This window comes from Cervus elaphus, chromosome 19, assembly GCF_910594005.1.
Source record: "Cervus elaphus chromosome 19, mCerEla1.1, whole genome shotgun sequence".
NCBI classification, from domain to species: domain Eukaryota; kingdom Metazoa; phylum Chordata; class Mammalia; order Artiodactyla; family Cervidae; genus Cervus; species Cervus elaphus.
The window spans coordinates 39,514,268-39,540,496 of NC_057833.1; the positions used below are offsets into that span (position 1 = coordinate 39,514,268).

The 26,229-nt window shown below is 40.2% G+C and overlaps 1 protein-coding gene across 1 annotated transcript; it reads right to left on the reverse strand.

Moving 5' to 3' along the window:
* Positions 1-24,745: 24,745 nt before the first annotated feature.
* Positions 24,746-26,229, reverse strand: SST (somatostatin). The gene is made up of 2 exons (XM_043875343.1): positions 25,951-26,229; positions 24,746-25,111 (listed from the first exon to the last, which is right to left on the reverse strand). Exons 1-2 carry the CDS (start codon positions 26,086-26,088, stop codon positions 24,899-24,901), a joined length of 351 nt encoding a protein of 116 aa, XP_043731278.1. The 5' UTR covers positions 26,089-26,229; the 3' UTR covers positions 24,746-24,898.

Genomic DNA, 26,229 nt, shown 5'->3' on the forward strand with positions numbered 1-26,229 from the left:
AAATAGAAACATTTAATGAGCTGTTTATTTTCAGATTACCTGCACCGGGTTGAGAGAAAACCTTAAGTGCACCACTCCAGTTGTGAGAAAGAGGTAGGCGAGAGTCAAGGTTTGACATTGGACTTTAAAAGCTCTTAAATAATTACCGAGTTCAGAATAAACAAGGCCTTCATGCTTCATTAGGCGATGTGTATTACGTCTCCATTAACATACTGTGGCGCTTTTCCATTTCCCATTTTGTGAACCATGCTGAGAGGAGAGCTGAAGTCATCAATGTTAATTGATAGCTAACAGAAACAAACTTCCTAAAAGGGGAATGATTTTTTAGGTCCTAATTTGATTAATTATTAAAGCTCCCAGAACCTATCTTGATGGGGTGACAGGAAAACAAGATAATGTTAATATTTGTTCATCTGAAAACACAGCTTGGTTACAGCCTACATGTACCTGCACCCTTTAGTATTTGTTCTTGATTCTCCCAAGGTAAATAGGAAATCCAGGAGCAGCTAAAGGTAATTAAAAACAAAGTACTATTCTCACTTTCACTCCCGAGATGTATATCTGAGATATATTAATATCTTAGTTGAGATGATTTGAAGAGAAAGACCCTGCTTTTGACCCTGTACTATTCTTTCTCAGCCTGCTCTGATGCCTCAACAAACACAATACTCACTGCTTTGGTTCATGATAAAAACACAAGCTTTAAATGACTAAATAGGTGTTCATCTGAGTGAATGCTATTTATTAACACCTTTACAGTTACATATTTTTTAACATTTTTATTGGAGTGTAATTGATTTACAATGCTGTGTTAGTTTCAGGTGCATGGCAAAGTGAATCAGTTATACACATACATATATCTTCTAATTTTTTTAGATTCTTCTCCTGTGTAGGTCATTACAGAGTATTGAATAGAGTTCCCTGTGCCATAGACATACATACACACATATACATACATACATATGTATACATACACATACATATATATACATACATACACATATATACAGCAGGTTCTTATTAGTTATCTATTTTATATATAGTAGTATATATATATCAGTCCCAATCTCCAACACCTTTATAGTTATAGATGTATATGCAGGTATAGCTGTAAGTTGATAGATAGACAGACACAGATGTAAGCATAGACGTAGATACAGGTGAATAGATATTTCAACAAACACATGTAGGCTATTTTGTGTAGCAGTTAAGGATTGGCCTCTGGAACTAGATTCCCTGGTTCTGATTCTGGGATTAACTAGTAAGTAGATTACTTACTACTGGGAAACCTTACACAATATACCCAAACCTCCTATACCTCAGTGTCCTCATCCGTAGAGATTTAAAAAATGACCTCCATGTAGCTGTTGTGAGGATAAATGATTGAATAAATGTAAAATGGCTTAAACAGCTTCTGGCATAAGTCTTTCGTTGGTATTTGCTTGTTACTATGATCATTGTTTTCTCTATGTGCCAAATCTCATTGTGGGGAATACAAAGGTGACTCAGATTCAGGCCTTGCCCTCGGGAGATTCATCAACCATGTGCATTAAGACTTTTGCACAAATAGCAAATACAATTTCATAAACAGTAAGAGCCTTCCAGAGAAACAAAATAAAAGCTATGAAGATTCAGAGGGAATGAGAACACTTTCCAACAGGGAAAACAATGGATGTTTTGCAGAGTGAGAGGACATGCTATGTGGAGGAGAGCATGTGCACAGAAGGAAAGAGTGAATGGTTCCCACCAAGAGAGGTAATGCAAAGTGCTAGTCAATTATGTTTTAACATCAAGTAGGGAGAGAGAAGTCAATTTGAGGGGCGAAAGTGGGTGAGTGGGCTTCTCAGGTAGCTCAATGGTAGAGAATCCACCTGCCAATGCAAGAGACTCAGGTTTGATCCCTGAGTTGGGAAGACGCTCTGGCGTAGGAAATGGCAACCCATTCCAGTATTCTTCCTTAAAAAATCCCATGGGAAAAAAAAAAAAATCCCATGAACAGAGGAGCCTGGTAGGTTACAGTCCATGGGGTCTCAAAATGCCAGACACGACTGAGCACACATGGACCTTCTATTCTATTGGCTAAAAGTAACACAAATTTATTATCTTAAGTTCTCAAAGTTAAAAGCCTGAAGTCAGTCACATGGTATCAGCAGGGCTGTGTTCCTTGTAGAAGCTCTCAGGGAAAATCCATTTCCTTGACTTTTTTCAGCTTTTGAAGACGTCACATTTCTTGGTTCATCACCGAGTGATGAGCACACACACACAGTGGGTGTAAGAACGGCTCTTCCTAAGTTTACATGATGAATGGTGCCAGGAAGTACTCCCCAAGACCAAAAGGGGTCGGGAAGCCATGGGCCACCACCAGAAGATGGAATATGCCATCAGTAGAAAGAAAAAGCCAAACAGAGTGGAAGGGAATGAGGTCTCACCCCATTCGTCTTTCACTAGTCCTGGTGATACCGTGGGTGATTCCCTGTCCTTCTCTGGGCCCATTTGCCTCAGCTATAAAATAAGAGATTGGGGGTAGGTAATCTCCAAAACTCCTTCTAGTTTGGCATTCTCGGAGTCTAAGACTTTGCCAAAAGCCGGGGTACTCCCCTCTCTGAACCAACGCTCCCTCCACCAACTGCCTACTCACACACATTTCCAACACCTGGTTCCTTCATTTAGACACAAGCATAAATTATGCAAACAACAAAATGACAAGAACTCACCCCAAAATGAAAATATTAGTAAAGGGTTAAAAGTACAAAAAGCAAAGGAAGAGATTGAGGTCAGAGGCCAAGCATTTTTGCAGACAGGATGAGAACAATTTAATGGCAAGGCCACCTTTTTCAGGGCCTTCATGACTTGATGGTGAAGTTATTAAGTAGCTCAAACTATTCCTTTCTAATGAAGTGGTTTATCGGGACAAACACTTCAAGCTAAGAGGCAATGTTGCTGCAGCTAGAATTGAAGTGTTTTGCAAAGCATTAACACAATCTCTCACTGTCCTTCATCCTCCCCACTCTATATGGAGTTGAGTTATCTGAATTAGCATTCAGCCAATACCATTTGGAGCCTTTCTGTGGCCCAAGTTTCTTAAAATTCTTCTATGTCACTTCAACTGATATGATTAACTTTTCATTAACTTTAATGGAAGCTGTGGGCCTGAAGTCCATTTTGTCCTCTGGGACTTTTGCTTCTTGTTTGGTGAATTTTGGAGCTTTATTTGACTCATTATAAATATACATTGGGTAATGACTACTAAGGAACAGTGGTTCCTGAACAAAATGGAACTTCCCCATCCAATTAATTTAATAAACCAATAGATGTTCAAGATTAGAAGAATCACAAAGGTCATTGAGTCCTGCCATTATTTGAACCTCCTTTTCATGTCCTTATCAAGTAATAGTTCAGCCTTGGCTTGAATGTATCCAAAGGCTAGAAGTCAACATCTTTCAAGTGCTCATCGTGTGACAAATATCCAAAACATGTCAGCATTCTGCTTACCCTTCTTTGGGTGCAGTCTTATGTATATTCATGGTTCCTATTTGGCCATGAACAACGAATTTCCGGTGACCCATCTTAAGATCATCCTCCATCTGCTCGGTCAATTTCCATCTCAGAGAGCCAGACCATGGAATGTATACCTACAACTTGGTTAAGAACATTATACAGCTGAGGACTGGCCCTTAGTTTTTTGTGTAAAATGTGAAATAGTAGTTGTGGTTGGCAGAATAACAGCTCTCCTCAAATAAATTTATGTCCTAATTACTGAACCTATGAATGTGTTACCTGATGTGGCAAAGGGGGCTTTCCTGATGCAATTATGTTAAGGATTTTGTATTGAGGAGATTATCCAGATGGACCCGAAGACAAGGGTCCTCATAAGAGAAAGGCATGAAGGACAAGGAGATGTGACAATGGCAGAGGAAGTTGAAGTGACATGGGGTCATGAACTAAGGAATGTGGCAAGTCTCTAAAAGCTGAAAAAAGTCAAGGAAATGGATTCTCACCTAAAGCTTCTAGAGGGAACACAGCCCTGTTGACACCATGAGACTGACTTCAGGCTTCTGACTTTTAGAACTATAAGATAATAAATTTGTGTTACTTTTAGCCACTAGAATAAAAGGCCCATATGTGCTCAGTCTTGTCCTACTCTTTCGTGACCCAATGGACTGTAGCTTGCCAGGCTCCTCTATCCAGGCAAGAGTAATGGAGCGGGCTGCCACTTCCTACTCCAAGGGATCTTCCCAACCCAGGGATTAAACCTGCGTCTCTTGCACTTCCTGCATTGGCAGGTGGACTCTTTACCACTAGCACTACCTTTTAGCCAATGTATTGTGCTAATTTGTTACCATAGCAGTAGGAAGCTGAGACACTAGTAATAATAGAATAAATTTAAACCTGAATTCAATTGGATGAGCTCACCTAGGGGTAGCGACTGACTGAAGCTACCCAAATTCACAGAAGTCTAAGAACTTAAACTGACACTAATTTTAATAATTATTAACATTATTTTATCCAGGATTTGCCATTTCTAGGATCAAGATACCTAAGAATGAAAATGGTATTTGTTTAGCAGTATAAAAATCGGAGCGGAGGATATTATACTCTCTTTTCAGATATTTTTATCAAATACAAATTATCCCTGGGCTGTTACTAGATGCTCCTGCTGCTCAATCTGAAGTACAGATTCTCTCTCACAGGAAGGTCTATAATCATTAGGTAGTTTTCTCTCTCTTGTTTTCCCTTATTATTTGCTCTAACAAGTCATAAAAACACCTTTCATCTTGTATCAGTCAGGACATACCTAAACACATTTTCCTGATAGACAAGATCAATTTGAAGCCTCAGAATTAGCACACATCTTGTATTAATTAATCACATCTGAAATAGATATTTTTGAATATCTTAGAAGGGGGAAAAAAAAAGCTATCGTTTCACTAACAACATTCAGAAGTCATCTCCAAGTGAGTTATTTCCTGGAAGCATTCCATACTTGATGGATGTCATACATTTCTGTTAAATTCCATTCCTGAGAACAATATTTTCTGACATTCTCCTCAAATCCTTGAGCTATGCCCTACTTGGTTCCTGCAGACTTCTTGTCTTAGTACGGTTTTGAGATGTAAAAGAACTCTGTGTGTATTCACTTTTTCCAATGAGAAATTGCAGAGTCACTCTTGACTCATTACTGTCTTTAAGGTCTTCTGTCTAATTGGTCATCAAATTCTGTCATGTTTTTTCCTTCCAAAATGTCTCTGGGTTTATTCTCTCACTGGGTCAGCCCTTCAACTCCTGCACCATCTGATAATCATATTGGATCTCCCTGCCACCAAGTAATATTGAATGCTACCAGTGAATGCCAGGATGTGGCCTCTCTGTCTATTGACCTTTGCCTGGCCCCAGACCTAGGCACTTACACCTCTATCCACGATGCTTGAAGAGCTGACACGCATTTCTATGCCAAGTCCAGTGTATCCAACTGGCTTGCAATCTGTTCTCCACCTAAAACATTTTACCTTTCACTATTTATTTAATAATTATGCCAATTGGATTGATATCCTACAGATCCTATCCAACAAGACCTTCCAAAAAGTTGCCTGTATTGGATCTCACTCCTAGACCTACCCAGGTCTAACAGGAGGAGATGCCCAGGGGTTATGACTCTTACCTAATGTGAGAACCACAGCAAGTTTCCAGGCTGGCTCTGTCACCACCTCCCTAAGCCTCCCTGTAAAGTGGGGACAACAGTAACACTTATTTCCCTGGGTTGGAAGAGTTAAATGTGAGTGCTATTGTCATTGCGTGAAGTCCAGTGCCCTTTTAACCCAGTGTGGGTTCTCAAATAGAAAAATAAGCAGCAATGAAACCTCTTAGGACTCTCAAATTTACCCAAGCAACTGAGGCAAAGGGCCTCTCAGACTCAGAAAACATTAATTCCTTACTGATTACCCTAGCACGCATGTATGCTAAGTCGCTTCAGTCATGTCCAACTCTGTGCGACCCTATGGACAGCAGCCCACCCTAGAGCCAATGAGATATCTTGTTCTGCCACTCATGCGGTACTAGAGTAAACAGAATCAAAGGATGGGTGGTTATTCTGTGAGCTGAATGGGAGCAAACTAGACCAGCCAGTGATTTCCATACCAGCAAATTCTTGGAGCACAGAAGGGTCATTTTGATGACAAAATACAAGTCTCTTCAGTGGTAATCTCTGCAGTGGGTCACCACATAGTGCAAAAGAAAGATTATTTTATTCTAAAGTCTGAGCAGTTGATTCTGTCACTAACTGAGCTTTGACCTCAGTTTCAATATCTGTGCATAAGCGATAGGACATAAGACCCTCCACTCAACACATTCTTCTATTTTATCTCCTCCAGGTTTCCAATGTTGCAAGAACTATGAGAGAGAAAAAGAAAAGGAACAAGGGAGGCAAAGAGAGAAGGGAATGGAGAGAGTTTAGCTTAGAGTTGAAAACTGTACAAAATTGAAGGATAAATCTTATTTAATTAGTAAGCATAATAAAGATAGTAAGGATAATAAAGATTGTAACTGACTTATCTTAGGGCTACTCTAAGTCTACCTGGTTATCTTAGAGTTGCTCTACGTTAGCACTACCAACCATGATGTCTATTTTCCATGACCACCAGCCTCATAGAATTTAGAAACTCTGCACTCAGGGTTGCTTCATAAAAAGAACTAGCTTTGGAAAGTTCCAAGCTCTAGGATGTCTTTCAAATGCCAAGACATCAAATTTCAGGCAGGCATCCTGGCTCACTCCAACTTTGGGCCAGTCTGCCTACTTGAAATGAGAGGCTATAAGCCAAAGCCTCCCAGAATGCCTAGAGGCTAGAATTCCTACCAAATTACAGGAAGTGCTCAGGCTGAAGGTTCGCTTCCTGTCCAGACTGTGTTCTTCCCTTCAGTGTCCACTTTCTTCCCTTGTTGGCAAGATGTGCTTGATGACATAAGAATCCTTGAAACCCGTTTTTTAAAGTTTAAGGTAGAATCTAGCCTTCCTGACCTCCAGAACTCTGGTCTTCCCAGGAGAAGAGACAGACAGCCACAGGAACTGACAGCCCATGTCAGCTCAGAGAGTGGGAGCCATGGGCAGGAAGAAGAGAAGGGTTCATGAAAGACCTTCATCTTTAATGTTATCACTGAGGTTAATGAAAAGCATCAGGACATTATTACAATGAAATTCATCCTGAATCAAGCTGGTATGGATGTCAGGGAATATGTTGGCCTGTATTTAAGCAAAGAGAAACTGTGTGCCTGCCATAAGTTATATTAGAAACAAAAGCTGAGACAATCAAAGTGGAATGCCTAACTCCCAGGGCTAAAAAGAATTTTTTTTCTGTCAACCTGTTCCTAGGTCTGCTGTTCCAAATGATCACAAACTCAGAATTTTAAAACAACATGCATTTATTCTTTTACAGTTCTGGAGGTGAGAAGTCCAAGATCAATTTCACTGTGTCAGAGCCCAGACCTCAGAAAGCAAGTGCCCCTTTCAGAAGATCTAGGGGAGAATCTGGGTCCTGGCCTTTTCCAGTTTCTAGAGCGGCATACCTTGGCTAAACCTCCTTCCTCCAGCATCTTAGTGTCTTACTTAGCTCCTTACCTTATTCTGTCTCAAATTGTTCTCTCCCTCTCTCTTATATAAGGATGCTTGTGAATACATTTAGGGTCCACCCTTTCAATCTCAAGATCCTTAGTCGGTCTGCAAAGTCCTTTTGCCATATGAGGTAACATTCACAGATTCCAAGGGTTAGGATGTGGGTCTCTTTGGGAGGCCTCATTCAACCTATCACAAGCGCCCTTGACTCTGTCAGATGTGGAAGTGGGTGGAAGGATCCAAGGAAGCAAGAAAAGTGATGAATCTGACACCTCCCAAAGTAAAATTAACCTGAGGGCTCAGCAGTGTGACTCAAGGTCAGGAAGTCAGCAGACACAATCTCTTATAACATCTCCAAAGGTTATTCCAGTAGGAGTAAGATTCAGATGGAGACCCAGCATGGCCTGTTGGCAGACAGACACATTCCTTGAGCCATGACCTCAAGCAGGTGGTGGTAAAAGGTTGCTGCTGTGAGCCGTGTGTTACTCTGGGATTGGTGACCTCCGGAAGAGAGGATTTTGATCTGGGGTCAGAGACGAGGCTTGGCTACTTGGAGCCTTTTGTGTAGCAAAGTTCTACTAAACTATAACAGATAGAGGGAAAGCGTCTGACATAGATATCAGAAGGGAACAGAAAAAGTGTCCCTTGCTAGTTTTTAACAAGGCATGTTATGTCTGTTGGTGAGCTTCTAATCAGATAAGAGAAGCACCTCAAGGCTGAGGGAGTTTCCTCAGGCCCCTCTCCCACAATATGCATTTTTGAGATGGGGGGCACAAGATGTGTCATCCCTGGCCATAAAACAATTGACATGAATACTGGTTTGTTGAGCCATTATCAGCCCAAGGTTTGAGAAAAGAAAAACCAGTTAGTCTTAGGCAGAACTGGTTTCATCAACAGAGAAGGGAGGGGAAAAAAAAAGTCTGCCACTTGCAGATTATTTCCTCCTGACACTAGGGGACCTCTGCCTTCCTACCTATTGTCCTCTCAGTGGTACCCTGAAGGTCTGTGCACTAGGACCTCTCACCTTCATTTTATAAGGGTTTATGATGTTCCTGGAAGACTCTGGCTAGATTTTCAAGCCCATCCTAAGCCCATTGACAATTTCAGACCTGCCCTGGAGAGACTGGGAAAGAACAAGCTTGGTGTAACAATGCCAGACCCTCCACTCCTACACCCAGTTTTGAGCCAATGTCTCAGGAACAACCAAGGGCAAATAACAGAGTGACAAGTGGTTCCAGAGGCTTCATGAGATTCTGAAATAAGTGGGCACTATCTCAGTGCTGGGGCCATGCAGATGACCCTCTGGAAAATGTGTCTGGGAATCCTGTGCTTCCCATGGTAACTTCAGACCCTATCTGGGCTGGAAAGGCCTTAATCTGGGATCTTGGAGCCTGCAGGGCCATTTCTCTGAGCTAGTGCACCTTCCAGTAGAAAGCCGTAGTCATAAGACCCCAGGGCTCATTCCCAGAGACAGACAGAACAGAAACAAAGGATGGCAAACCTCTAAGCCTTAGGTCCCAGACTAAGAGGTCTTCCTCTTAGTAACAGATTCCATCCCAATGAATCTGCACATTAGGGTATAGACCCTCTGTAATCACCCCGCCCAATACCCAGTTCCCTTTCAAGCTTCAGGGAGCCTTAGAAATACCAGAGTTCATGGGTTGACTTGTCCATTCTTCCTCTATACAAAGAAAGATGACTTGGACATCAATGAGCCATGGTCCCCTTTCTACTCCTAAAGGCACTGTTTTAATTCCCTTTATCCTTCCCAGTTGAATCCCCTCACTCCTGAATGTCCAATATTCTGGGTCTTGGACTTGTATTTAAATCAAGTCTTCTGACTATCTTATTGGGTCCAGCATTTTAATTGCCTTCTTTTCCTATTATTTGATGTCTTCTTTTTATTTAATGACTTGCAAGAGCTCCTGTGGCACCCAGATTATATAAGTGCCAGGGCTGGGATAAATGATGCCAGCAGCTTTACAGCCTGGAAGGAAAACATTTAAAGAGAATTTAATTTCATTCTACTTTCCTTTCAGCATGCAAAGACTAGAGGAAAATGATGTGAGAGTTTTCTGTTTTTTTTTTTTTTTTCCTTTCTGAAGTAGGGGAGAATTTGCAAGAGGAAAAGCTTTTTCCTAATACCAGTTTATTACTATTTTTTTTTAAGGCATTCCAAACATAGAGTGAATTGGCATAGCCATTTCTTTATCGTTCTTAATATGAACAATCCAGATTGCCTTTAAATGCATCTCTGGGGCTTCAGCTATTTTTAATTAGTGTGGTTTTAACTTTTTGTTTTTTCTTTTCTTTTTTTTTTTAACTGTTATCACTCTAGTTGATTTGTTTTCAATCTTCACACTCCATCAGTCTCTGCCTTCTCACCTAACTCTTCTGTATCTCCCATCATATTCACCCAGGGTTTTATAGAAATGGGTAAAATTCTGAATTATCTCTGTCTATAGGGATAAATGTCTGTAGTTCTTTCTTGGCACCTCCCATCGCCCTCTCACCCTCATGCTTAGTAACAGAATTGAAAGTTTATGAGGATGTATTCCCTCTGTAATGAGGAAAAACCCAATAAGTTGTATCATAAAAAATGACTCATAAAATTCAAAGTGGGAGACTGTACATTTTAATGTTTCTCCAATAGTATAGGGAAGGAAACTGAGATCCAGCCTGACTGAAATCACTGCCTCGGTTAAAGACCAAGCTGGCCTCTAGGCTGGTGCTTGCACCAAGCCACCCACCTGCTGTAACCTGGTCTCTGAAGGATGCAACAAGGCAGCAATTACAGGACGTGTTCTTCAGTTCCACCACTTCTCCGACTCTCCCGAGGAGAGCTGGGGCGGGGTGCTCCAGCATTTCTCTGCCCAGGCACTGTGGTCATGTTCTGGAGTGGAAAGATCCTAGGGCTGAAAGTCAAAACACCCCAGTCCTAATCACCTTGACACTAATCAGTCCTATATGATTGAATGAGTCATTTAAGTCTCCAAATTTCCATTTCCTCCCCATGAATGGAAATAATATCTACCTGACCTACAGCACAGGATGATGATTAACAGCTTTCCCATTTTTTAAAATTTCTGTATCCTTTACTTCCAGCACACCTTTCTTTTCTGGTCCAGTCCATTCAACCTCATCTCTGATGTTATTCTCTTCTACTGCCTCCCACTAGGGGCTCCCCTCAGGGTTCCATCTTCCCTCCATTTCTCCATTGACTCTGTGTACTACTCCTGGAAAATTTCACCCCTCAGCTTCAATTACCATTCATGAATTATGATTCCTAAATCTCATCTTCAGCCCAGACCTCACTCCTGAAACGTCTGTCTTCACCATTCCCCTTTGGTGGTCCTCAGTACCTAGAGTCAACATCCTAGCCGTACGCCTAAGCCTTCTCTTCCTCTATTGTCTTGGCGACTGGCCTTCCATGCTACTCCCTTACATTTAGAAAGTGGAAACTAAATGACAGGGACCTACTGTATAGCACAACATCTTGTAATAACCTATAATGGAAAAGAATCTGGAAAAAGAAAAAATATATATATATACACATATATTATGAATCATTTTGCTGCATACCTGAAACATTGCAAATCAACTATACTTCAATTAAAAACAAAAAGTGGACACCAAGAGTTTCCACCTAAATGCCCAGCCACATTGTATATGCTAAAATATTAGATTGTCTTTCTCCTAAAGTCTTTTTTTCCATTTCATCCCATTTTACCCACCCTCATTGTCTAGTTAAGGCTCTATTTGTCTCTTACCTAGACTATTTCAACTACCCCAACCTATCTTCTCTTTTTCCAGTTTATCCCTCTCCAATTTATTCTCCGCATCACCATTTCAGTTAACTACCCAAAACACAGGTCTGATCATTATACTCTCAGTGTATTTAAAAGTCCCTAATTATCTGGGAGTTGGTGAAGGACAGGGAGGCCTGGCGTGCTGCTATTCATGGGGTCACAGAGTCGGACACGACTGAGCGACTGAACTGAGCTGAATTATCTGAAAAACAAAAGTAAAACTCTCTCACAATGTCCTTCATGCTAACCCTCCAATTTCATCTATTATCTTACCTCCATTAACATGCATGCCCACACCCACACACACACTCACACCCCATCACCACCACCACTACCACTATTCTCAATTCTTATTAAAAACGTCCAATCTGCTTATAGCAGACAACTTTTGGATTATCCTTTCAGCTTTCAAGCTCCCTTCTTTGAAGCTTTCACCCATAGTGGAGAGCTTTGAACACCATGCTTGTACTACCTGACCTTCCCAATCTTGTTTTATTGGTAGGGCTGGAGTAGATTCTGGACCCAAGCTGAGTCAAGTACCAAAAATGTAGACTGAGAGCTATAAACTAGACACCTATGGTTCTGGGAATTCCTTTTCTGTTCTTGTTCAGCCCCATTATGTGGCCTGACATTACCTTGCCCTTGGGGTCTATGGCATGCCCATGGTTCCCAATCATACATTCCTATTCATATTCAAGCAAGTATGAAATGGGTTTCTTATATTTGCCTACAAATGAGTCTGAGTCACAAATCAATGTGCTTAGTATCTGCTTGTCCTCTGACTGAATTATCTTCCAACGCTTTTCATCTTCTAGTCATCCTCAGGACCTAGCTAAAGCATGGCCTCCTCTGCAGACACATTCACTTACTCTTGCCTATGAACTGCAACTGCATTTGCTATCATACTTAATCATGACTTTGTTTACAAGACAGATTTTCCCAGAAGACTATGAGCTCCTTCAGGGCAGAGATGAGGCCATAATTACTGTTCCAGCACTAGAAAAGAGCTTCACACATAGGAGACACTCGGTACATTTTGTCTTGAGTGAATGAATTGATACTTACAGAAGTGCTCAGAAAACTATTAAAGGCAACACACCACTAAATGCAATTTTTTAAAGAAAGCAATAATCTTCATGTATAAAACAAAGGTCTTATTCTCTAATCACTAGATATTCCCTCTGCCCTAAAATTCTGATTAATGCTTTGTCCTGAATATAAATGTATTGTCGATACTATCAAGTTATAAGCTTTCCATAAAAATTAAGACAAACACAAGAGGAAAACCAGATATTGAAGTTGCTACCAATTTAGAGAAACAGAAGGCTATATAATAATGGATCAGCCTTCCAAATGGCTCTCCATCTTTTATTTAAAGTCACTTTAAGGTTGAATTGTCAAAAAACATTTTGATTTTGTTCTGGGGCTGCAGAGTATAGCAAAACCTCTTTGTTTTGACTCCTGCAAATACATTTTAGTTTCTGAAAGACAATGAAAAGTATTCACACCCCATCCTAAAAGAGATTCATTCTTCCCCCATCCATCTCTGCATCAACTATGATCAAGCAACAACTCAAACTGTTGTTTGAGGACCAAGGAAAATCTAGATCAGAGTAATACACCTTAAAGCTGATCCATCATTCTTGGGACTTCTCTGGTGGTCCAGTGGGTTAAGAATCTGCCTTACAATGTAGGGGATGCATGTTCAATTCCTGGTTGGGAAACTAAGATCCCACATGTCTCAGAGAGGAGCACCTAAGCCCTCATACTGCAACCAGAGAGTTCAGTCTCTGCGCCACAGTGAAAGATCCCATGTGCCACAGCTGAGACCCCACTCAGCCGAATAAATAAATAATTTTCTAATGTCTTTTAAAAAGCTGATACATCATTCTTGAAATGCTCACTGCATTTTCCCACTCTGTATTTTTGCTTTTGTCCCCTCAGTATGGAGTCACAGTCACACACATCAGCTCTCCACCAACTGTAAAAGCTCCCCTCTTCCAGTTCCCCTGCATAGGAATGTTTTTTCTCTTGGCTGCTCTCAGGCAACAACTGCTTCACACTTTACCACTAGAACTTCCTACACTCACCCCTGAGCTTGTCAACTTTCCACTCTGTACTGGGCTCCTCAAGGTCAAGGTCTGAGTCTCTGAATACCCATAGCATCTGGTTGGTGCCTCAGCACTCAACAGTATTTCTTGTAACTAAATAGAAAGAAAATGTTATTCACCAGTCCTTCTTGAAGACTGCATGACACTGCACTGGTTTTAAAACTAAACCCAGCTAGAATTGCGAAATCCAGTTACCCAGTTCTGCTCATTGTGTCTTAGGTTAGCAGAAGTTGACCACACAACCTTCCTAAGCACCACTTCCTAACTCTACCTCCCCAAGCACCAAATTGTCTTAAATTCTACCATTAACTTATGTGATGGTTAGATAGCACCACCAACTCAATGGACATGAATTTGAACAAACTCCAGGAGAGAGAGGAGGACAGAGGAGCCTGGCGTGCTGCAGTCCATGGAGTCTCAAAGCGATTAAACAACAGCAACTTATGTCCAGCTGATACCTACAAGTGTCTTGGGGAAGATGATATAGGCAGCACTGGTAATAAAATCATGAGAGCTAAATTTTACCCTGAATGTAACATTGACTATAATATTTTTCTTACCTAATCCTCACCTTTGTCATCTATAAAAAAAAAATGGAGTTCTCAGTATTTGAGAAAATATTTTCCCATGGTTTGGTGACAGTAATGAAATAAAAAAGCCAGCCCAAATTAGCTTTCGACTAAGACGTAATCAATATAGCCAAGGTGCCAAGAGGCAGAGTCCACCAAAAAAGAAAAGTTGGTAGATTTAACCCTTTTCTTAGAAATCTTTCTTTCTTGAAACTTTAGAATATCTTTTTTTTTTTTTTTTAATTCTCAAGAGACAAAAACAAAAGATAGAACTCATACTCAAAGGTGTGCAGAAATGGGTGAAAGAATTAAAATATGTGTCATTTGCAAAATAACAGAATTGGGGATGGCTAGGAGGGAGAAGAGAACATGTGCGGGCAGTCAGGGGCCAAAGCATGGGTGGTCTCTGCAAATATTTGGAGGACTTCCCCTGAAGGAGTGATTCAACTTTGTCTAGCTGCAAGGTACCTCAGAAGGGAATGAGTCCTCCACCACTAGAGAAAGTTAAGTCTGGGTGACACTTGGATAAGGATATGGTAGAGCAAGTGCAGGGATCGAATGAGGAATTAGAACACAGTCCCAAGGACAGGTTCAAGTTCTGAGCCAGGAGTTAGCTAGCGTATAGCCAGGAAATACTATGATTCTTTCTCTTAGGTCCAACCATATGTTGCTCAGGCCTGGATCAGAAGAGTATTGGTGAACCTCTGAGTGGGGGAGCTGGACAGAGCTGTTACAGTAATGAATTCGCCAGATACAAATTTACCAGATTCCTAAAGAGGTTTATAGCAGGTTAAACAGCTTTAGGCCATAATGGCCCCTGGCCTGGCCCCAGTGAACAATTGATTTTCCTCGTGATTTGATCCACCCAGGCAGATAAAGCCTTTGCCAGTTAACCCCCAGGTTAGTCTTTTTTTTTTTTTTTTTTTTTCTGATTGTCTTTCTTTTTTTGATTTTTAAAAAATTAATTGTATTAGAGTATAGTTGCTTTACGGTGTTGTGTTAGTCTCTACTACAGCAAAATGAATCAGCCTTAATTCCTTTCTGAAATTCCTTCCCTTTCAGGTCACACAGTGCCTTAAGTAACTTGAGTTCCCTGTGCTACGCAGTATGGGATAAAGAAAAGGTGGTACATATACACAGTGAAATATTACTCAGCCCCCAGGTTAGTCTTGATTCAGCTCCTTCCAGATAGAGATTGAAATAGCACATTTCAGTTTTTCACACTAGTGTCTGATTGGTTCAGCTCCCAGTCTCCCCTAGAACCACATGATGGGTACTTACGCTAACTGGGATAAAGGGAATTTAGAAATACCTGCTGAGATTCAGAGTATTCTCTTTATAGACCATTTCTAAAGAAGCAATTTTAGTGAGGCCAAATCTTGATGAGATGAATAAGGACAGAGAGGCAATAAGTAGACGGACTTAATTATATGGATTTTCAAGCGTAGCAAGTTACAATGCAAAAGTTGCCTGGAAACGTGGAAGGAATTCTTTTGGCTGACAGAAAGGGACTATGAGACCAGCAGAATTATTTTGATTTTAGATTTCTTCTTTGGTAAAGACAGATCATTCAGTCTCATAGTACTGAGGAAGTTCTAAAGACATCAACAGCTTCTCTCCCAAACAAATTTGAAAAAATCAAATGTTTCTCAATAGAGAAAAACATAAATAATTTGGATATATTTGTATAATGAAATATTATGCAGAAATTAAAATGACTGAAACATATGAAAGATTATAACTAAGGTTATAACTAAGCTACAATGTATAAAGACTGTTAAAGTACAAAGCAATACAATGTATTATTTATGATCATAGAAATGGCAGCCTACTCTAGTATTCTTGCCTGGATAATCCCATGGACAGAGGAGGCTGGCAGGCTATAGTCCATAGGGTCCCAAAGAGTTGGACATGACTGAGCAAGTGAGCACATACAGGCATGTATAGTAAAAGTATAAAATCATGGACAGGAAGAATATACATTAAATTCATAAGAGTGCTTGGCTCCAACAGAAGAGAGAGGAATAAGAACATATCTGATGATGAGATAAAAAGAGACTTCCATTTTATCTGTGAATTTATTTGAGAAATATTTTGGTATGAAATATACAAATTTGAAAATTAAACGTCACATTCACCATGGTGACTTTCCTGTTACCACTTAAGCTTCATATTTTTTCCTTTATTGTCACAAAACAATGATTCTCAAAATGTAGTGTGTATCAGAATCTCTTATCCCAGATGACCCCAAAAACAGTCTTAAGTTTCACTGTGATTGGTCATGTGTCCAAGTCATCAACCCATCGCTATCACCAGGGGATGATATATTCTGAATGGCTTAATCCATTCTAGTCTCCATCCTGGACTAGAAGTGGAGTCATTCCCATTTCCACATGGCTGAGCATGCACAGAAGATGGATTACAAAAGGTAACTCCGGGTGCTGCTCTCCAAGAGAAGAATGAGTGTTAGAGAAGAACTGAGAAGAGGAGGAAGAAGAAGGCAGCAGCAACAACACCAGAGATCTGTCCATTGAAACCATCCACAATAAGAGATCCATGAATAAGTGTTTTCATAAATCATATAAGAAAAAGAGCGTGAGAGCCAAGAGGTTCCAGAAGATTTCTTGAAGGCTATAGAACTTGAGCCCTCTTACTTATGAGTCCATCATGTGAACACATGTATAATAACAAATAAAAAGGAGGGTGAAGAAGATTGTTGGTGATTAGTTTGGTAGAGTCATCATCTTTCATCCCTGTGTTTGGGGAGATTGTAGATGGAAAAATGAGGAAGAAAGATCTAGGAAGAAAGTCCTAGTTAAATTCATAAATCTTGAGTCTCATAATATGCCTTTTGCAGTCAAATAAATCCTTACCAGGGTATAGCAATTCTAGGGTAGCTTAATGTTTTTTTCATAGAGTGTGCCATTTGACCTTAATGTAGCACTGGAAATGAAAATGTACTTTTACACATTTTTTATACAGGAAAGATAGAATTAAACAGCCATTAACTGGGAACACATTATCTTTCTTAACTATTTGAACCTTATTTTAAAAGCTTGAATTTCTTTGAAATATTATTAATTTTAATGAACTATTTAATCTCTAGATAACAATTTCACCATCTTAATGGGCCATATTCCAGAGACACGTGAAGCTAATAGGAATGAGGTGGCCATCTACATGACCTAGAATATTTATCTGAGACCTTGAGGGATGTATCAGCTTCAGTGGTATAAAAGGCTACTTAGTAACAGCTTGTCTCATTTATAAGTCTCAATGAAAATTTTCAGGTCTCTGTATCCCAGCTTTAGGCCAGCTTTTCACAGGATATACCTGCAAGGCCAGAGGAAAGAATATACAACCACTACCCAGGGTTAAGTGAGACAGATGTCATGACCTGTATACTAAAGAAGGACTGATGGATTTGTAATTACCTCAAGTGAAAAATGCCTACAGCCTGGGTAGTACTAAAATTTGTGTGTGTGAGACTGCGTGGAAAAAAGATGTACTTCAAGTCTAGAGCTATTAATTTTATTTGTTTGTTTATTCATTCCTTTAGCAAAACTAAGACTATGAAATGAAACATGTGGAAAAACAAATTACGAGGAGTTCCTTGGAAATAGTGCTCCTAATGAAGTAACAGAATAAAACCCCTATCCCAGAGCCTAGATCCATTTTTCCTCTGACAATAAAAGAGTAGTAATGCCCATTCGTGTATGTATAGAAGGGCAGATTAAGATGACCTGAAGCTGATCTGCTCTTAATTTGCCCAGCAAGTTATAGTTTCTCTTTAATTCACCTCTTTCCCCTAAAATATTCTGGGAAGAGCCCTAGGTTGGAAATCAGACACCTATTTCCAGCTCCATCACTCACTAGTTAGTGACATCTTGGGCAAAGCTATATAATCTCTCTTTCCCTCAAGCTCTTCATATATAAGAGGAATATAAACACTTTTCAAGCTAACCTAGATTATATTGCAAAAGTGTGTATTATATCATTATATAAATTATATATTATAATTTATTCATTCCACCAAGGGTAAAATCACTTTGACTTTCAAACCATAATTTAAAACTAATGAGGAGAACAATTAACAGAGAAAAAAGCAAGGAAGCTACTGCACCTCTTTTTATCCCTAACACTCTAGATGGTTTGTGTGTGTTCAGTTGTGTCCAACTCTTTGCAACCCCTTGGACTGTGGCCCACCATGCTCCTCGGTCCAAGTGATTTTCCAGGCAAGAATACTGGAGTGGGTTGCCATTTCCTTCTCCAGGGGATCTTCCCGACCTAGGGATCGAATCTGGGTCTCCCACATTGCAGGCAGATTCTTTACTCTCTGAGCCACCAGGGAAGCCCAACAGTCTAGACAAACCTCCATTATAGCATTTGCTCATTTTTAAAAAATATGTCGGTTCCCTGAAACCATACCATACAAACTTTTTCCCCTAGTGTCCAGCAAGTCCTTGACCCTGAGGCACATGCTAGGTAACAAGAAACTGAACACCTAGAATTAAGGCACTCATTCTCACTTACTGCAGAAGCAGAGGTCACTGAAGTGTCTCCTCCTGGGTCCCACGGATGTGTATCAGAACGTCTTTGAAGACCACCTTCCCAGGCACAGCCCTGTCTCCTGGCTACCAGTCCATCCACCACCTGCTGGGGAAGGCCTTAGTCTAAGTCCTTTGCTTCTTGGGTCTGTCTTTGCTTCTTGGGTCTAATTTAGTCAAAGACTGTCTCCCTTGAATTTTCTTTTTCTTCATCCATACCTTTTCCATTTCTTCCTAACATTTTTTCTATAACCACGGGAAGCTATTTTGTATCGACTGTCTTATTTTTTTCTCAGATGCAGACCAGTTGTTTGGGGGAAGGTGAAGAAGTTCCAGGGACAAAATCAACATTCACTAATGGAATACAACAATTAATGGAACTAATGGAACACAACAATTATCTAGAAGGTCAGATTCCTTGAGGGACAGTGTAGGAAAATCATCAAAATAACCCTGAGGTATAAGAGGGGAAACTTTGACTTTGTTCAGACTCTACATCAACTTACTGCATATCCTGGGCAGTATCTCCATATGTCAGCCTCCAGTAAAATGAGTGCTGAGGAAGAGATAATCTCAGGGCTCTTTTTATGTCTACTCTTCAGAATTGAAGGTATATTTTTGTGTCATCACAAAACAAAATTATCTCTTTATTGGAGAATAGTTTGAGCCAAGGCCAAAAAACTGGTCCTGTATTAGGACCAAGTGTGAATTTGCATGATCTTAAAATAAACAAATGTTATAAAAGTGCTAAAGAATCTGATTCTCTGTAACTGTGAGCCCGTAGCCGGTGGACAGTTAAGCAGGCTCTATCTGAGGAACTCTCTAAAATGTTTAAAGAATACTGGACTAATTTCAGCATGCAAAATGAGTGAGTCTGCTAGTCACATACCTCAGTGGTTATTAAAGTTATAACCACGTGCTGTGTCTTTCTGGAGTCACACCAGCATCATGTACACTAACCACTAATGCCATTTTCCTATGCTATTCTTAAGAAAAAATGTCATTGCCTAGTAATAGAGATTTGTTTCACATGAGACAAGCTCAGGGATCATCCATTTATTCTTCAATGAACACTGAGAACCCGCTACATGCAATGCCTGATTTCACCTTGCATGTGAATCTGACATATACTTAGTCATTGGATGTTCACACACAAATGCTTTCTAACATATACTCATGTAACTATTAATATAAAAAAATGGGTTAAAGTGATAAGTAAACACCTTGGAAGAGATGCAGATTAATAGTCAGAGAAGGGTAATATCCCAATTGAGGGCTCAAAGCAAGACTTTTATGGAACAAGAAGCATATAAAACAAGTCTTAAAGGCTGGCTTAGATTCAGGCCTGCAAAAATGACAGGAAATACCAAAAGCAAAGGAAGAAAGGCTAGAAAACACAGCACACGTGATAATAGAAATAATACCAATTGTGACATCTAACTTACCAAGTGTTTACTACATGCTAAGAACTATAAACACACGGTCTTGCTGAATCCTCATTACTCTAAGGGATTGATTTTATTAGTATTCCTGTTTTCAAATGGGGAAACTTGAGGCCCAGAAAACAAGAGCACCTTGCCCAAGCTCTCCCATTAAAAGAAATAGTAGATAGTTTAGGTCTGCTGAAGCCTGTGGTTGTGTTAAGAGGAAGAAAAATATAATCTGAGAGACTCATTGTGGTTAGATGATAAACAAGCTAGAATATTAGAATCTTCTAGTGAATAAAACTTAAGAGGAACACAAATGAACTAAATGAGAAGTAAAATGTAAAGCCTTCTATATATTAAAACAAACAAACTATGCTCCATATCTTGATTAAAATGACCAGAAATCAGTATTCCCTTCACTCTTTTGTCAATATCAATGCACAAAAAGGCAGGCATATCTGGAAGGGATATGACTACCTTTGCCAGTATGACCTCCTACTTAAAAAAAAAAGAATTTATTTATTTGTTTGGCTGTGGCATGTGGGGTCTTCATTGTGTCACATGAGATCTTTCATTGCAATGCAATGACTCTCTAGCTGCAGCACACTGGCCCAGTTGTTTCAGGAAATATGGGATCCTAGTTCCTAACCCAGAGATCAAATCCATGCCTCCCATAATGCAAGATGGATTCTCAACCACTGGAACACCAGAGAAGTACCTACGACTTTCCGCTTTTGCAGGTGACAAAACTGAGACTGAAAGGCATCTGACTCTGATTAAATGTTCATTCAATTTAATCTTTAAATAAAGAATAAATAGAATAGATATAGATATGTGGGTACATAGCTATATAATTATTACTAATTATTTCCATACTACTGTTGGGAATGGACAACTAAAGATGATACTAAAAACTTAAAATCTCCTGGCACACTATGGAAAACAGTGTGGAGATTTCTTAAAAAACTGGAAATAGAACTGCCATATGACCCAGCAATCCCACTTCTGGGCATACACACTGAGGAAACCAGATCTGAAAGAGACACGTGCACCCCAATGTTCATCGCAGCACTGTTTATAATAGCCAGGACATGGAAGCAACCTAGATGCCCATCAGCAGACGAATGGATAAGGAAGCTGTGGTACATATACACCATGGAATATTACTCAGCTGTTAAAAAGAATTCATCTGAATCAGTTCTAATGAGATGGATGAAACTGGAGCCCCTTATACAGAGTGAAGTAAGCCAGAAAGATAAAGAACATTACAGCATACTAACACATATATATGGAATTTAGAAAGATGGTAATGATAACCCTATATGCAAAACAGAAAAAGAGACACAGAAGTACAGAACAGACTTTTGAACTCTGTGGGAGAAGGTGAGGGTGGGATGTTTCGAAAGAACAGCATGTATATTATCTATAGTGAAACAGATCACCAGCCCAGGTGGGATGCATGAGACAAGTGCTCGGGCCTGGTGCACTGGGAAGACCCAGAGGGATCAGTTGGAGGGGGAGGGGGGAGGGGGGATCAGGATGGGGAATACATGTAACTCCATGGCTGATTCATGTCAATGTATAACAAAACCCACTGAAGTGTTGTGAAGTAATTAGCCTCCAACTAAAAAAAAAAAAATCTCCTGGCACTCATAGAATCTATGCACTGCTCAGAAAACAATTAAGTCGTGTTCTCTTATGGGCTTTAATCATAGTAATGTGATTATATCACTCTACTGAGTTGTGAACCATGAACTTCCAGATGTTCAAGCTGGATTTAGAAAAGGTAGAGTAACCAGAGATCAAATTTTCAACATCTATTGGGTCACTGGAAAAGGAAGAGAGTTTGAGAAAAACATCTACTTCTGCTTTGTTGACTATGCCAAACACTTTGACTGTGAGGATCACAACAAACTGTGGAAAATTCTGAAAGAGATGGGAACACCAGACCACCTGACCTGCTTCCTGAGAAATCTGTATGCAGGTCAAGAAGCAACAGTTAGAATTGGACATGGAACAACAGACTGTTTCCAAATAGGGAAAGGAGTACGTCAAGGCTGTATGTTGTCATCCTGCTTGTTTAACTTATATGCAGAGTACAGGTGAAATGCCAGGCTGGATGAAGCACAAGCTGGAACCAAGATTGCTGGGAGAAATATCAATAACTTCAAATATGCAGGTGAAACCACCCTTATGGCAGAAAGCAAAGAAGAACTAGAGAGCCTCTTGATGAAAGTGAAAGAGGAGAGTGAAAAAGCTGGCTTAAAACTCAAGCTCCAGAAAACTAAGATCATGGCACCTTGTCCCATCACTTTGTAGCAAATAGATGGGGAAACAAAGGAAACAGTGAGAGACTTTATTTTCTTGGACTGCAAAATCACTGGAGATGGTGACTGCAGCCATGAAATTAAAAGACACTTGCTCCTTGGAAGAAAAGTTATGACCAACCTAGACAGCATATTCAAAAGCAGAGACATTACTTTGCCAACAAAGGTCCATCTAGTCAAAGCTATGGGTTTTCCAGTAGTCATGTATGGATGTGAGAGTTGGACTATAAGGAAAGCTGAGCACCAAAGAATTGATGCTTTTGAACTGTAGTGTTGGAGAAGATTCTTGAAAGTCTCTTGGACTGCAAGGAAATCCAATCAATTCTAAAGGAAATCAGTCCTGAATATTCATTTGAAAGACTGATGCTGAAGCTGAAACTCCAATACTGTGGCCACCTGATATGAAGAACTGACTCATTTGAAAAGACCCTGATGCTGGGAAAGATTGAAGGCAGGAGGAGAAGGGGACAACAAAGGATGAGATAGTTAGATGGCATCACCGACATGAGGGACATGAGTTTGAGTAAGCTCTGGGAGTTGGTGATGGACAGGGAAGCTTGGCATGCTGCAGTCCGTGGGGTCACAAAGAGTCGGACATGACTGAGCAACTGAATTGAACTGAAATGAGTTGGTTGGTAACCAAACAAACATAATGTATTTAACACAGACAGATCCCTACTAAGTGGGCACATTAATTCCCTCCTCAAGGTCTTGTAAATAAAAGGTGCACCAGTACCTGGAAGGATGTTCTGTTTTCACAGAGACTAATAAAGTGGCTTAGATTTCTCATTTGATCAGCTGTTTAGGAATTAACTTCCACTAAGTAATGTTCATTAATATATTAAAAATATGTATTATCTAACATAAATATTTTCTATAAAATAAAAAATTCCTCTTAGATGTTTATATGCTCCCACTAGTAAGTTTGTACTCCATAGATGTATACTGATTTTTATGCATTTATTGCACTTCAGTAAATAATCTGCAATGCAAGAGACCCAGGTTCAGTCCATAGATCAGGAAGATCCCCTTGAGATGGAAATGGCTATCCACTCCAGTATTCTTGCCTAGATAATTCCATGGATAGAGGAGCCAGGCAAACTGCAGTCCATGGGTTGCAAAGAGTCAGACACGACTGAGCAACTATCACACTTCATGTGTTTATATTTAGTTTCTTCTTTTAGCAGTTATTTTGAAATACAGTTGATAGTTAAAACACACATCCCCAAAGGGGCACCTTTTTAAGGTCTCTGTGAGTTAAATCAGCAATGTTTTTATCTGTCTTGAGCAAATACCACTTAGCATGTTGCATGCTCAGTTGTTCAGTTGTGTCCGAATACTTGTGACTCCATGAACTGTAGGCCACCCAGCTCCTCTGTCCATAGGATTTCCCAAGCAAGAATACTGGAGTGGGTTGTCATTTCCTCCTCCAGGGGATCTTCCCAAGCCAGAGATCAAACCTGCACCTCCTGCACTGGCAGGCAGATTCTTTACTACTGTGTCACCTGGGAAGACCCTCTTAGTTTATTATAGTGTTGATAATAATAGTGTATACCGAATATTTTTTATTATCGTTTGCACTTTTATTTTACTTTCACTTTGATAAAATCAAAAGAAAATCTGAGATCTCTCCTCTTATTCTGTGATTATGATATTGTACTCCAATACCTTTAAGAGTGTAACAGTCACTGAGGTGACCCAGCACGTGTGTTTCTTGAAACCCATAGCTTTCATGTTGGAATCTTATAATTAAACTAATATTTCCCTTGAGGAAAAAAATTAGCTTACTTTTAAAACAGAAGCAGCCAGTTAACCTTGTTCAGTTACAAAGATTTTAAAGCAATGTTTTTCTCTAGATAAATGTTCACAAACTATAAATACATTTTAAAAGCTCAAAACTTTATTTTAGCTATTTAAACCAGCTTCTTTCCTCCAACTTCTAAGTGATTTATCCCTTTCAATTTTAATATATTATTTATTTTACATATCAGCCTGGTGGTTAGTTGGATATTTCACCCTGCTAATTAATTAATTAGCATTAATACTAATATTCATTTCTACATATAATTTTAAGTGTATTTAAAATGTAATACATGTTTGTGGCAGCCCCTTCCAATAATTATCACTGGATTAAAATTAGAATTCATAAAATCATTTGAAATTATTTATGTTTAAAATAACTCAAATTATCAGAGTTACCAACTAAAACATAATTTTTATTACCACAGGGAATTTTATACACTATATCTGTGAGATTTGGAGTATATATATCATATAACTTGACTGAAATCACATATTAAGTCATTTATCATTGAACAGAAATATTTAAGTCAATAAGAAACCAAAGTCTTATTTTTCATAATTTCACCATAATTTTATTTTGTATTTACAGCCTTCAATTTCTAACACAAGGGTCTTACTGAGGATTGGAGGGATTAGGGAGGTGAGATTGGGTTTGGAGAAGAGGAATCAGAGGTTTTATATGGGCAACAATCATTAATAAAGTTAACAGGATGTGAAAGTCTTCCAGAAGAAATTCTTGCAGCCAGCTTTGCGTTCTCGGGGTGCCATGGCCGGGTTTGAGTTAGCAGATCTCTGCAGCTCCAGCCTCATTTCATCCTGCTCAGCAGCCTGGGACAAATCTTCAGGCTCCAGGGCATCGTTCTCTGTCTGGTTGGGTTCAGACAGCAGCTCTGCCAAGAAGTACTTGGCCAGTTCCTGTATGGGGTGGAAGGAAGACAGAAAGAAAGAGGATGAAAATTAGGATGGTGAAGAAGAAAAGACAAAAAAGCTTGGTTTGAAATGCAGGTTTAACCACAACCAAACCCCAATTTTCCCAGCTATGGACTTTTTGTGACACTTAAAATCAGTTATGGATGTAAAAAATCAAGGGCGGTTGCTACAACCACCAAGTTACACAAAGAAGCTTTAAAAACTCAAATGTTTGGGCGAGTTTTCTGCTTCTGTAAGTTTAAAACACACACAAAGAAGGAAATAGATCGTTAGTTTTGCAAAGGTGAAACATAAGCCAACAGTTTAATTCAATGTCCATATCATGAGCTACAAACTAGAATTGTTCTTACCGCTTTTACTAAGTCACTTGTTGGGGAATGAGACCTTTCACAACCGTAAACATGTTATGTTCTGGCTGTACAGTGCCCTTTCGCCCCCAGTCCCGCTGCATGGGAGGGAGGTACTGCCTAGCTGCTTCAAAGGTCCGCGCTTTCAGCACCTGGGTCAGCACCTCCCGCGGTCAGCACCCGGGAGAGATGCCATTATCCCTTCGAGCTCAGTTAACCAAGGTCTTGGAATTGTCTCGAATGCCAAAGAACTCACCTGAACTGTGACCTACTGCGCTGATCGGGAAAGAAAAAAAAAAAGGTAAAAAGGTATTCTGGACTTTGAAAGTTTTCCCGAGAGTTATGGTGGTTAAGGGACCCAAAAACGCACCGGCACTTTGGGAGCACCTCAAATTCACCCAAGGGAGCAGGGGCAAGGCTTGGGAAGGTTAGGGGATTCGGGTGAGGGGAAGGAAGACGTCGAGGGAGTCTCCTTACCTGCTTGCCAGCGGCAGCAGCCAGGGATTTCTGCAGAAACTGACGGAGTCGGGGATCCGAGGGCGCGCCGGTGACGCCGCCAAGAGCCAGGACGATGGAGAGGGCGGCCAGCGCGCACTGGAGGCGGCAAGACAGCATCTCGGCGGCGGCGGCGAAGCCGAGCTAGAGTGCGGTTGGTCAAACTCTAGGAGCTGATCGCAGGCAGCAGCGACGGCTGGAACCTTGCCTCTCCTAAGGCGGCTTGTGTGCTCTCCTCCGACTCCCCCTTTTTAAACTCTC